General features: G+C 45.8%; 1 protein-coding gene across 1 annotated transcript in view; it reads left to right on the top strand.

Moving 5' to 3' along the window:
* LOC311106661 (intraflagellar transport protein 172 homolog) overlaps positions 1-14,076 on the top strand; it is a 32,256-nt gene that overhangs the window by 8,137 nt on the left and 10,043 nt on the right. The window contains exons 18-33 of the mRNA XM_084149055.1: positions 2,776-2,883; positions 3,745-3,829; positions 4,367-4,459; positions 4,600-4,677; positions 4,827-5,075; positions 5,668-5,746; positions 5,961-6,081; positions 6,704-6,848; positions 7,150-7,239; positions 7,474-7,571; positions 8,460-8,595; positions 8,750-8,866; positions 10,036-10,178; positions 10,575-10,668; positions 10,929-10,993; positions 11,565-11,745. Coding sequence (XP_084005181.1) covers positions 2,776-2,883; positions 3,745-3,829; positions 4,367-4,459; positions 4,600-4,677; positions 4,827-5,075; positions 5,668-5,746; positions 5,961-6,081; positions 6,704-6,848; positions 7,150-7,239; positions 7,474-7,571; positions 8,460-8,595; positions 8,750-8,866; positions 10,036-10,178; positions 10,575-10,668; positions 10,929-10,993; positions 11,565-11,745 — 1,882 coding nt within the window. The remainder of the gene's footprint in view (positions 1-2,775; positions 2,884-3,744; positions 3,830-4,366; positions 4,460-4,599; positions 4,678-4,826; positions 5,076-5,667; positions 5,747-5,960; positions 6,082-6,703; positions 6,849-7,149; positions 7,240-7,473; positions 7,572-8,459; positions 8,596-8,749; positions 8,867-10,035; positions 10,179-10,574; positions 10,669-10,928; positions 10,994-11,564; positions 11,746-14,076) is intronic.

Raw genomic sequence — 14,076 nt, 5'->3', positions numbered from 1 at the left:
TTAATGTTCTTCTTCTTGAGCCACTCCTTTGTTGCCTTGGCCGTGTGTTTTGGGTCATTGTCATGCTAGAATACCCATCCACGACCCATTTTCAAAGCCCTGGCTGAGGGAAGGAGGTTCTCACCCAAGATTTGACGGTACATGGCCCCGTCCATCATCCCTTTAATGCAGTGAAGTTGTCCTGTCCCCTTAGCAGAAAAACACCCCCAAAGCATAATGTTTCCACCTCCATGTTTGATGGTGGTGATGGTGTTCTTGGGGTCATAGGCAGCATTCCTCCTCATCCAAACATGGCGAGTTGAGTTGATGCCAAAGAGCTCCATTTTGGTCTCATCTGACCACAACACTTTCACCCAGTTCTCCTCTGAATCATTCAGATGTTAATTGGCAAACTTCAGACGGGCATGTATATGTGCTTTCTTGAGCAGGGGGACCTTGCGGGCGCTGCAGGATTTCAGTCCTTCACGGTGTAGTGTGTTACCAATAGATTTCTTGGTGACTATGGTCCCAGCTGCCTTGAGATCATTGACAATATCCTCCCGTGTAGTTCTGGGCTGATTCCTCACCGTTCTCATGATCATTGCAACTCCACGAGGTGAGATCTTGCATGGAGCCCCAGGCCGAGGGAGATTGACAGTTCTTTTGTGTTTCTTCCATTTGTGAATAATCGTACCAACTGTTGTCACCTTCTCACCAAGCTGCTTGGCGATGGTCTTGTAGCCCATTCCAGCCTTGAGTAGGTCTACAATCTTGTCCCTGACATCCTTGGAGAGCTCTTTGGTCTTGGCCATGGTGGAGCGTTTGGAATCTGATTGATTGATTGCTTCTGTGGACAGGTGTCTTTTATACAGGTAACAAACTGAGATTAGGAGCACTCCCTTTAAGAGTGTGCTCCTAATCTCAGCTCGTTACCTGTATAAAAGACACCTGGGAGCCAGAAATCTTTCTGATTGAGAGGGGGTCAAATACTTATTTCCCTCATTAAAATGCAAATCAATTTATAACATTTTTGACATGCATTCTTCTGGATTTTTTTGTTGTTATTCTGTCTCTCACTGTTCAAATAAACCTACCGTTAAAATTATAGACTGATCATTTCTTTGTCGGTGGGCAAACGTACAAAATCAGCAGAGGATCAAATACTTTTTTCCCTCACTGTACATATGAGATGAGTAGTGCAAGATATGTAAACATTATTAAAGTGACTGTAAACATTATTAAAGTGACTAGTGTTACATTTCTTAAAGTGGCCAGTGATTTCAATAGGCAGGAGCAGCCTCTAATGTGCTAGTGATGGCTATTTAACAGTCTGATGTCCTTGAGATAGAAGCTGTTTTTAATTATCTCGGTCCCAGCTTTGATGCACCTGTACTGACCTTGCCTTCTGGATGATAGCGGGGTGAATAGGCAGTGGCTCGGGTGGTTGATGTCCTTGATGATCTTTTTGGCCTTCCTGTGACATCGGGTGCTCTAGGTGTCTTGGAAGGCGGGTAGTTTGCCCCCGATAATGCGTTCGGCAGACCGCACCACCCTCTGGAGAGCCCTGCGGTTGCGGGCGGTGCAGTTGCCGTACCAGGTGGTGATACAGCCCGACAGGATGCTCTCAATTGTGCATCTGTAAAAGTTTGTGAGGGTTTTAGATGCCAAGCCAAATTTCTTCAGCCTCCTGAGGAATCATGTAGTAACCAAAAAAGTGTTAAACAAATCAAAATATATTTTATATTTGAGATTCTTCAAATAGCCACCCTTTGCCTTTATGACAGCTTTGCACACTCTTGGCATTCTCTCAACCAGCTTCACCTGGAATGCTTTTCCAACAGTCTTGAAGGAGTTACCATATATGCTGAGCACTTGTTGGCTGCTTTTCCTTCACTCTGCCGTCCGACTCATCCCAAGCCATCTCAATTGGGTTGAGGTCAGGGGATTGTGGAAGCCAGGTCATCTGATGCAGCACTCCATCACTCTCCTTCTTGGTAAAATAGCCCTTACACCGCCAGGAGGTGTGTTGGGTCATTGTCCTGTTGAAAAACAAATGATAGTCCCACTAATCCCAAACCAGATGGGATGGCATATCGCTGCAGAATGATGTGGTAGCCATGCTGGTTAAGTGTGCCTTGAATTCTAAATAAATCACAGTCAGTGTCACCAGCAAAGCACCCCCACACCATAACACCTCCTCCTCCATGCTTTACGGTGGGAAATACACATGCAGAGATCAATTAATTGAAATGCATTCCAGGTGACTACCTCATGAAGCTGGTTGAGAGAATGCCAAGAGTGTGCAAAGCTGTCAACAAGGCAAAGGGTGGCTATTTGAAGAATCTCAAACATAAAATATATTTTGATTTGTTTAAGACTTTTTTGGTTACTACATGATTACATATGTGTTATTTCACAGTTCTGATGTCTTCACTATTATTCTACAATGTAAAAATAAAGAAAAACCCTTGAATGAGTAGGTGTGTCCAAACTTTTGACTGGTAGTGTACATATTTAGTCGTTTAAGTTAACACTGAAAGAGTTTTTCCATCCCCAAAATTAATTTGTACACTGTTTGGAATTCCCTGTCCAAGAATTTCAATGGCAGAAACATCCCTGTGGTCAAACTGTCACCCTATAGCTGCAAAAAAGAGGGTTGTTATTCTGTTGAATCTGTTTTTTCTAGTTACACTTTGTTGCTCTCTCCTGCGGTGAGTTGTCCCTGTGGATGGTCGTGCTGTGTGACTCACGTGTCTCTCTCTGTGTTTGTATGTATGTGTGTGTGTGTTCCCTCAGAGCCACAGCGTTCCTGGAGACTCTGGAGATGTCCTCGGAGACGGAGGCCATGTGGAAAACTCTGAGCAAACTGTCCCTGGAGGCCCGCCAGCTCCACATCGCAGAGAGGTCAGCACAGCGGGGGGCCACACGAACGCACAGACGCATACTGCGTCACTCATGCCACAACATACACATACACAACACACACACACTCCACTCATGTCATCCCAAGGGGGCTCAGCACATCCTAAATAACAGCACCACTAGACCTATCTTCTAATACAGTCCTCTCTATTTCTCTCTCTCTCCATTTTAACTTGTGAAAAGTGACTCGCCTCCCGTGAAGATGTTTAGCCTGGAGCAGCCCCCTCCCCTCAGTGTTTTTCTGAGCTATGCGTGCGTGACTGGGGGGCAGGAATAGTACAATGCTAAGCAGTTTACCCAGAACTGAGAGTACTCTGTGTCATGTAGAACGATGTGTCCCTGACTAGAAAAGGCTCTCTCTCTCTCAGTAGGACTCACTTAACTTGCCCTGGTGGTGCTTACTTAAGCTTTTGTCAATTTTTTCTTTCACTTTTTTGGGGGGTGAAAGTTAGATTTGACTGTAGCATGGCATCAATAATGCAGCGGCCGTTCCTTATGTATGGGGGTTGATTTCCATAAATCATGCAGGAAAAATACGTTTTGTCCTGAGAGGAGAATGTAAATGAAGGAAGGTGGGTAGCTAAAAAGAGATGCTCCTCTTTTGATTGTGAACCCAGGTTATTAGCGTGATGCAATTTCCCTGAAAGAGCTGGTAATACAGGCGGCCCAAGTTAGAAGCCATTGAAATGTTCTTGTGTTAACCCTGGCACTGGCGCATGACTAAAGGCTGTTGATAGAACGCCTTTGGTATTTGTTTTAGAGGTTATGGCAGAGTTTTTATCTGTAAACATTTGTTTTTGCTGCACCCTCAGTGTCCCTTAAGTTATTTTGTGTTTCTTTTAGGTGCTTTGCTGCCTTGGGGGATGTCTCCAAAGCTCGCTTTCTGAACGAGACTAACAAGATCGCCGACAAAGTCTCAAAGGAATACGTATGTACCGTAGTGTGTGTTGGTCTCTCATGCATCGCCAGTCCCCACCTCCCTTCATAACTGGTCATAGATATACTGAGTAGTGTTGGAGGCTCTAGTTTGGGTCCACTTCCATAGTCATCCAGGCCCTGAGTTGGAGGCAATCCAATCCAGGTGTTCCATCTGGGGCCACGAGGCTCAGCCCTGGATGTCTGTTGGGGCCCCTGTGTGGGTCTCTCTGCCCCCTGGAGCATGGGCACACTGGCACCCCTGCCAGCACAGCTGCTCCCTGACTGGCCAGGCCAGTCAATCCATCCATCACATCACTCTGCTTCACTGAGCTATTAAACCCCATTAATGCTAATCACACACACACACACGCCCACATGCCCACACACGCACCTCCAGCACCTGTTTACCATTGTTGAATGAAGGGGCCAGCTAGTTAATGCAGGTCGGTCTGCCCCAGTCTGCTAGAAAGGACACGTCATTCCCTTTAGCCTTTCAGATACATTTTGAAGTTGGTCTTATGTGACACTTGCCTTGTCTAACCTCCAGGGTGGTGATGGTACAGAGTTCTACCAAGTCAAAGCACGCCTCGCCATGCTGGCCAAGAACTACAAACTGGCTGAGATGTACTATATGGAGCAGGTAGGAGGGTGTAACTTGAATGGTGGAATATCTGTCTAACACTATACAACTCAGTGAAGCGTTTGGTCTGTATTAAAGGCATGAAAAACCTCCCAGTCTCACAGGGATGTGTGTCGATGTGTTGTGTGACTGCTCTGTAGAATGCCATTGATGAGGTGATGGAGATGTATCAGGAGCTTCACATGTGGGACGACTGCATCGCTGTGGCTGAGTCCAAGGTAAACTAACACAGAGAGACTGTAGTACACACACATTACATTATATGACATTATGTTATTTTATCAGCTATCTGCAAAAAAACGAATACCACACAGATTTTCCCATGAAACTGTGAAACATAGGCCTTATTGAATGAGTTTCTTCCCAGGGCCACCCAGAGCTGGACAACCTGCGTCGCAGCTACTACCAGTGGCTGATGGAGACCAACCAGGATGAAAAGGCTGGCGAGGTCAAGGAGGGGGAGGAGGACTTCATGGGCGCCATCAACCTCTTCCTCAAGGCGGGCCTACCGGCCAAGGCTGCCCGATTGGCTATGAGCCGCGAGGAGCTAGTCTCCAACTGTGATGTCATCAACAGGATCGCGGCCGCCCTCATCAAGGGAGAGTTCTATGAGAGGGTGGGTGTCATGACAGCTGTCACACAGTGTACTCGACGGCTGTCATTAAGATTACACTAGGCTTCTTCAAGACAAGTATCGCTTATCTTCCAGCTACAGAGTAAAAGTCTTAATGGAATGAGATGAAAGGCTGCTTAGATCCCCTCTCATGTGCTCCTAATGGTTCTGAGTGACTCGGCCTGATTGTCTCGCAATGTGATTTGTGTGTGATAGAAAAGTTGGTTTGTCTTAGGTAAGGCAGGTGAAGTTGGTGCAGAGAGAGACAGATGTGCAGTGTTCTAGCTCAGTGTCTCTGTGTACAGCGTGACCCTTTGTTTCCTCTCTGTGTCTCTGCGGTCTTACTCAGAGCCATGGATGACTCCTCTCCTCGGAACCAATGTCAGGGAAAGTGTATGTCTGTGTCTTAATAAAGGATGTGTCTGGGAGGGATGTTAGTCAGCCATCTGTTTTTCTCTCTCTGAATGTCTCTCTCTCTTTCTTTCTCTTTCTCTCTCTGCTCTTGAACCATCTGGTTATGGACCAGAGGTGCTGTAAGTAACTAAATGAGAGGGAGGGAGTTGAGCTAAGTAACTTTCCTCTCTCCCATTATCAGGCAGGAGATCTGTTTGAGAAGATCAGGAACAACCAGAGGGCTCTGGACTGCTACCGCAAGGGCAACGCCTTCAGGAAAGGTAGGCCTGACACTGCACTGTGGGTGAATATAAGAATGAATATCACCTATGTGTAGTGGTTGGGACGAGACCATTCATACAGGATGTATTAGTTATTTAATGAATAGCCCAATCATTATGTTGTTTATGGTCACTGGGTTTGACATTGGTTTGGAGAATGAATTGTAAACTGTATTGATGTGAATGTAACTGTGACGTCTTTCCCTGAGCGTAGCTGTGGAGCTGGCTCGTGTTGCCTTCCCGGCTGACGTGGTGAAACTGGAGGAGGCCTGGGGAGACTACCTGGTCCAGCAGAAACAAATGGACGCCGCCATCAACCACTATATAGAGGCTGGGTGAGTCAGCTCTGCTGTCTGCCCATCACTCACTACAAGGAGGGAGAGGGAGGGAGGGAGGAGGGAGGAAAAGTGGTGTAGAGGAGGGAGTGATAGAGATCGAGAGACGGAAAGAGATGAAAGGAGTGGGAGACAGGAGGAGGTGGTGTGAGGGGTTTGTTTATAGTGAAGTGAATGATTAATTTCCTGTGTAATCAAATTGAGGTATTGTTCATTAGGCAGCACCAGGGCTCCAGTCCCCAGGGCAGGCTCCTTTAGATAGCACACTGGATGCTCATTGGAAGGCTGGCCCTCTGGTAATACTGTGGTGGTCTGACTGACTGGCATAATGGGCCTCGCTAAAGCTCCATCCCCTACTAATCACTTACTGCTGGGAATCAACACATAGGAATCAACTGAAGAAATTACCAATAAAAGTGGTTTGACAGGATTCTAACAGAGTCTTAATTGCCATTCTAGTCTTAATTGCTCCCTGGCTGGGCTGGGCATAGCCTATTAGTTGTTCCAAGTGGATTAATAAAGTTACTTTGTATTGTATTCTTTGATTAGTTCTATGTCCTTCGATGGTGCAAACGCCTCATCTCCCCCTCTCCTCTCCCCCTCTGTTGTCTCTCTATCGTAGCTGTTCCTCGAAGGCCATCGAGGCTGCCATAGGGGCTCGCCAGTGGAAGAAGGCGGTCCATATCCTGGAGTTACAGGAAGACCGGTCAGGAGGGAAGTACTACCTGAAGATAGCCCAGTACTACGCTTCCATCCAGGAGTACGAGGTAAGGGGAAAGAGGGAGAGAGAGGGAGGGAGGGACGGACGGAGAGAGACGCAGCCCTATTCCGACTGTTCTGATGAGTCAGGGGCCTAGCAACCTGGCAGCTAGCGATGCCTGCTTATTCCAGACCAGACTCCATGCTGCCTCTGTGCTGCGTGAGCATGTTTGAAGAATTTAATTAAAGTATTGATGCATTACTTACTTTGAGAGCTGGAATCCACAGAAATTCATGTACAGTATGTCTCTCTCTCTCTCTTTCTATCTCACTCTCTCTCTCACTCTCTCTCTCTCTGTGCGAACCCAGGTTGCAGAGCCCCTGTTTGTGAAGGGAGACCACATCAAAGATGCCATCGATATGTACACGGTGGCTGGGAGGTGGGAGCAGGCTCATAAGGTATGCATCCTCCTCAATGTCCCATCTCATCATCTGGCTCGCCCAGCTTAAAATGGCAGGCAGTTGATTGAAATGGGATATACTGCTGTGCTTTCTATGTTTAGTTGTAACAGGCCTGTGTGTTCTTTTCAAGTGGGATGTTATGCACAGTGAATTGGAATGAGAATCAAAGTGAGTTAAAGTGACGCTTGGTACAGTGTACATGCACACTCACACACACACTTTGTGTCCTAGCTGGCAGCGAAATGTATGACCCCAGAGGACGTGTCAACTCTGTACATCAGCCGAGCCCAGGAACTGGAGGGAGAGGGGAAATATAAGGAGGCAGAAAGGTAATATCTCCCTCTCTCTTTCTTTCTACCTCATCTCTCTTCCTCTCCACTCTTCTTCTTTTCCTCTCTCTCCATACTTTATCATTCCTTACCCTCCTCTGTTTTCAACCCGTATCGACCACAACCCTGCTGCCAAATTAATTATGGATTTTGTCACGGGCAAAGTTTGCCGACATTGGGTTACAGGGCCCTGCTGTAACAGTCACTTTATCCAGAACATTGTCTGTTGCAGTTCAGGTCAAGGTTCTACTGCAACAAATTGACAAACAAAAGTGTTCAATTGCTGTGCATTGATAGCAAATTGGACTTTAATAAGGTGCCCTGGCTGTGTTGTGTCTGAAACATAATCATTACACCTAACTGAACAACCCCCAGTCTAGCTCTCTGCCTCTAAAGGAGCCTGTGCCTTTCCATATTAGACAGAGTAGTCTCCCTCACACGCTGCCAGCCTGCCACAAAGACAATATGTCACCACGTGCCCCCAACTCTGTGTAATCCCAATACTTGCCTCTCTTATTGATCTCTACTGTGACAAATGTGGAGCAAAATTCATCATCAGCAAAGGGCAACTTAATTTTGTGATAAGAAATTATATTTTCTGCTCATGCTTAATTTGCGGTTTATGTAATCAGAGATGAAGAATTACTCAATCTTAGTGCATAGCAATGCAATCATCTCTGTGTGTGTTTGTATGTGTTTGTGTGTGTGTGTGTCTGTGTCTGTGTGTGTGTGTGTGTGTCTGTGTCTGTGTCTGTGTCTGTGTCTGTGTCTGTGTGTGTGTGTGTGTGTGTGTGTGTGTGTGTGTGTGTGTGTGTGTGTGTGTGTGTGTGTGTGTGTGTGTGTGTGTGTGTGTGTGTGTGTGTGTGTGTGTGACGGGAATATTCGCAGGCTGTTTGCGACAGTGGATGAGCCAGACCTGGCCATCACCATGTATAAGAAGAACAAGATGTTTGACGACGTGATTCGACTGGTGGCCAAACATCACCCAGACCTGCTGGCTGAGACTCACCTGCACTTGGCCAAGGTCGGAGATAGGGGGCGCTGTCTAAAGAAAAAATACAATTATCATATGGGTATCATTTTGAAAGAATCTTATGAGAGGGGCTCAAGGTGATTTAGATTAGCAAGGATAATCAGTTTGTCAGGTTACTGAGTCTGAGTTCTCTAATATCTTCCAGGAGTTGGAGACAGAGTCCAGGTTTTCGGAGGCGGAGTACCACTATATGGAAGGCCAGGAGTGGAAGGGTGCAGTCAACATGTACCGTGTCAACGACATGTGGGAGGAGGCCTACAGGGTATGTGTCCACGTTAGAGCCTGACCGATATGTTTTTTTTTGTGAAACGATATATCGGTCAGGCTCTAGTCCACATCACAAGTTGACTTTCGTCTCTCACTGAGAGTCCATGAGAGAGTGAGTGTCTGTGAACAGCAGGACAGTGTGACAGTGTGATTATGACACCCCTGGCGTTGCATGTTATGCTGTATCAAGGACAGTGGTCTGTGCTAACACAGCAGCACAGGATGGATGTGTTACACTGCAAGACCTCTCACTGCTTACAGGCCTCCTAACACTCTCTCTAAAAACATCACCACCTGGCTGCAACTATGCTACTGCTCCCTCCTTTCTGGCCCTCCACTGGACCATAGCAGTATACACACTGAGTGTACAAAACATTAGGAACTCCTTCCTAATATTGAGTTGCACCCCTTTTGCCCTCAGAACAGCCTCAATTCGGCAGGCCATGGACTCTACAAGGTGTCGAAAGCGTTCCACAGGGATGCTGGCCCGTGTTGATTCCAATGCTTCAAACAGTTGTGTCAAGTTGACTGGATGTCCTTTGGGTGGTGGACCATTCTTGATACACACGGGACACTGTTGAACTTGAAAAACCCAGCAGCATTGCAGTTCTTGACACACTCAAACCGGTTTGCCTGGCACCTACTACCATACCCTGTTCAAAGGCACTTAAATATTTTGTCTTGCCTATTCACCCTCTGAATGGCACACATACACAATCCATGTCTCAATTGTCTCAAGGCTTAAACATCCTTATTTAACCTGTCTCCTCCCTTTCATCTACACTGATTTGAAGTGGATTTAACAGGTGACATCAATAAGGGATCAAAGCTTTCACCTGGATTCACCTGGTCAGTCTATGTCATGGAAAGAACAAGTGTTCCTAATGTTTTGTACACTCAGTGTAAACGCACACCCTTTTTATTTAACACTCAGTTGTACATTCATTTATTATGAGTTTCACTACAAATGCCATTTATATTGCTCTCTCTACAGCTATCTCCTCTCTCACAGTTTCTCTCTCTTGCACTCTTTCTCTCCCCTATATGGCTCTCTCCCTGCTCTCAGCATGTGCAGTGAGAGACACGTGAGGCGGTTGATGGTGGGAGCTTCTGGCATATGAATCAGTTGTTCCTAATCCTCTTCCCCTCATGTGTGTGTGGCAGGTGGCGAAGAGCCATGGGGGAGCCAGTGCCCATAAGCAGGTGGCCTACCTGTGGGCCAAGAGTCTGGGAGGGGAGGCTGCCGTCAAACTGCTCAACAAGTTTGGTCTGCTGGAGACCGCCATCAACTTTGCAGCAGACAACTGGTGAGCAGATCAATGCACTGGACTGCACTTTACTGTACTGTGTTGCCTGGAACCCCATGCTCTTCAATATTGCTTTCATGTTTACGAGGTGATGAGGAATCTCCCTGTAGTCAAATGTCTATCACTGGGAGGTACTTGAAGTATCTGATGTATTTGTTCTGTGATTGACTCAGTACAAAGCAATAGCCTAAAAAGTTCAGCAATACAGAATTTGAAAATGTCATTATTTTAGCTTTTATTGTGGTGTATTACTCATGGTCTGAAGCATTCAATACTAGGCATAAGCTGTTAAGACCTTCCCCATTCGTTCCTAGGAGTCAGTATTGATGAAGCTGCTGTACCTCTGTGACCTTAACGAGGAGACTGGTTTTGACCCTTCTCTTGTCCTCCTCTCAGCTCCTTTGACTTTGCCTTAGAGCTGGCTCGTCTCTCCACCAAGAACAAGATCCCTGAGATCCACCTGAAAAATGCCATGATGCTGGAGGATGAGGTAATACACACACACACACACACACACACACTCACACACACACACCACTTCCAACTCCTCCTCCCAATCACACACTCATTGTCATTCAAGGTTACTCTGCAGCTTGCACCGTCTCAAAGATTCAAAAATATTTACTCCGTTGCCTGCCCAAATTTAGGTCTGAGCGCAGTGTTTCTCCCTTCTCCAGCCATTAAATGTCACGCGTGCATTATTAATCCCTCCACCACCGAGCACTGAGCCGTGATGTTTCATTTTTCAAGGGCAAGTTCGCCGAAGCCGAGACGGAGTTCATCAAAGCGGGGAAGCCAAAAGAGGCAGTGCTGATGTAAGTATATCACTAGTTTTTCTCTTGCTAGCTAGCGAGTGGTGTTGGCATGTGTCCCCAACAGAAATCAGAGCTTCAAGCCTTCCTGAGTCGACTTCAAAAGGAGCGCTGGTGCCAGCACAGCTCTTGCCTCTTCCCCTTCAGAACTTCCCCTCACTTCTCTGTACATTGGTTATAGACCACCTATTAAGTGAGTGTGAGATGATGTGGGGGTGTTTGGTTGGAGGGGAGCTCAACTCTCACACAGGTAGCAGATGAACTGGAGCCCTGTCACTGAGACTGTTTGATCTCTGCTTCCTGTAGAGGAGTGGAGTGTATAGGATGGGAGAGAACTGTACTCTATACTGTAGACAGACCTACAGTATAACAGGGCTGCTGGAAGATCACAACATTACTGTTTTTAGTGGTATATCGTCTAGCTAATATAAACTAGAGTTAGAGCCCTTTAATCTGTTAATAACAAGTATTTCAGAGAGTGTTTGCTGTCTGCAATCTGATAAACAAAAACGTTGAACTTGAACCTGTAACAACATGAGGGAGGTTCAATTACAGCCTGGTGTGTCCCTTACAGGTATGTCCATAACCAGGACTGGGTTGGAGCCCAGAGGGTGGCGGAGGCCAATGACCCAGACAGTGTATCAGATGTGCTGGTGGGCCAGGCCAAGTTCTGCTTCGAACAGAAGGACTTCCAGAAGGCTGAGGCCTTCCTCCTCAGGGCTCAGAGGCCAGAGCTGGCCATCAAGTACTACAAAGTAAGAGACTGGGTGTTTCTCAATATGCATGCTACCGTGCTCCGATCACGCAAATTGGAACACGGAACGGTCGGAGTATGAGTCCAGATCAAAGTATGTGAAACAGAGCACGGGCGGCAGTTTTCAGATGTGTACTTCGTTTTGACACACTTCAAAGCATCGGTGCAAGCTTCAACTGAAAATATTGTAATATGTAAAATGATGCAACCACGTAAAAACCGACGCAAAGTTTTTGAAAACAATAGTGGCTGGTTTTGAGCTGAACCGAGCGAAAATGAACTCTGACTTCTGAATGAAAAGTTGCCTACTCACATCTCATATGTTGCCTGACTACAATATTTGAGCTTGATACCTTAATAAATACAGTGGGGGGAAAAAGTATTTAGTCAGCCACCAGTTGTGCAAGTTCTCCCACTTAAAAAGATGAGAGAGGCCTGTAATTTTCATCATAGGTACACGTCAACTATGACAGACAAATTGAGAAAAGAAAATCCAGAAAATCACATTGTAGGATTTTTAATGAATTTATTTGCAAATTATGGTGGAAAATAAGTATTTGGTCACCTACAAACAAGCAAGATTTCTGGCTCTCACAGACCTGTAACTTCTTCTTTAAGAGGCTCCTCTGTCCTCCACTCGTTACCTGTATTAATGGCACCTGTTTGAACTTGTTATCAGTATAAAAGACACCTGTCCACAACCTCAAACAGTCACACTCCAAACTCCACTATGGCCAAGACCAAAGAGCTGTCAAAGGACACCAGAAACAAAATTGTAGACCTGCACCAGGCTGGGAAGACTGAATCTGCAATAGGTAAGCAGCTTAGTTTGAAGAAATCAACTGTGGGAGCAATTATTAGGAAATGGAAGACATACAAGACCACTGATAATCTCCCTCGATCTGGGGCTCCACGCAAGATCTCACCCCGTGGGGTCAAAATGATCACAAGAACGGTGAGCAAAAATCCCAGAACCACACGGGGGGACCTAGTGAATGACCTGCAGAGAGCTGGGACCAAAGTAACAAAGCCTACCATCAGTAACACACTACGCCGCCAGGGACTCAAATCCTGCAGTGCAAGACGTGTCCCCCTGCTTAAGCCAGTACATGTCCAGGCCCGTCTGAAGTTCGCTAGAGTGCATTTGGATGATCAAGAAGAGGATTGGGAGAATGTCATATGGTCAGATGAAACCAAAATATAACTTTTTGGTAAAAACTCAACTCATCGTGTTTGGAGGACAAAGAATGCTGAGTTGCATCCAAAGAACACCATACCTACTGTGAAGCATGGGGGTGGAAACATCATGCTTTGGGGCAGTTTTTCTGCAAAGGGAACAGGACGACTGATCCGTGTAAAGGAAAGAATGAATGGGGCCATGTATCGTGAGATTTTGAGTGAAAACCTCCTTCCATCAGCAAGGGCATTGACGATGAAACGTGGCTGGGTCTTTCAGCATGACAATGATCCCAAACACACCGCCCGGGCAACGAAGGAGTGGCTTCTTCGTAAGAAGCATTTCAAGGTCCTGGAGTGGCCTAGCCAGTCTCCAGATCTCAACCCCATAGAAAATCTTTGGAGGGAGTTGAAAGTCCGTGTTACCCAGCGACAGCCCCAAAACATCACTGCTCTAGAGGAGATCTGCATGGAGGAATGGGCCAAAATACCAGCAACAGTGTGTGAAAACCTTGTGAAGACTTACAGAAAACGTTTGACCTGTGTCATTGCCAACAAAGAGTATATAACAAAGTATTGAGAAACTTTTGTTATTGACCAAATACTTATTTTCCACCATAATTTGCAAATAAATTCATTAAAAATCCTACAATGTGATTTTCTGGATTTTTTTTCCTCATTTTGTCTGTCATAGTTGACGTGTACCTATGATGAAAATTACAGGCCTCTCTTATCTTTTTAAGTGGGAGAACTTGCACAATTGGTGGCTGACTAAATACTTTTTTCCCCCACTGTATATGCTGTGTTCATTTTGGCATGTTTAACTAAATACAATGTCCACTGTAGTGTGCGTAGACCGCAGTCTTACTGACGAAGAATTGGTAGCTAGCTAGCTAACGTTACCCACAAATAATTTGTAGCTAACGTTGGCCATCAACTTTAATAACAACATTAGTTTTAGCTAATTTTTTACATATGAAAGTAGCAGGCTAGCTAGATTAATACGATTCACATGTAGCGAGCTGATAATTATGAAGTTACAAGCTTGTGATTGCTTTATGTAGTTATCTTGTTTCGTCTGTATTGGTCAAAGGTAATGCAGTAGCATGGGAGTGCGCAGTGCTTCTCAAATGTACATTTTTATGTGTTCTCCACA

Source organism: Coregonus lavaretus, assembly GCF_964263955.1.
Source record: "Coregonus lavaretus genome assembly, chromosome: 31".
Lineage (NCBI taxonomy): Eukaryota > Metazoa > Chordata > Actinopteri > Salmoniformes > Salmonidae > Coregonus > Coregonus lavaretus.
This window is presented reverse-complemented; position numbering and strand designations above follow the sequence as displayed.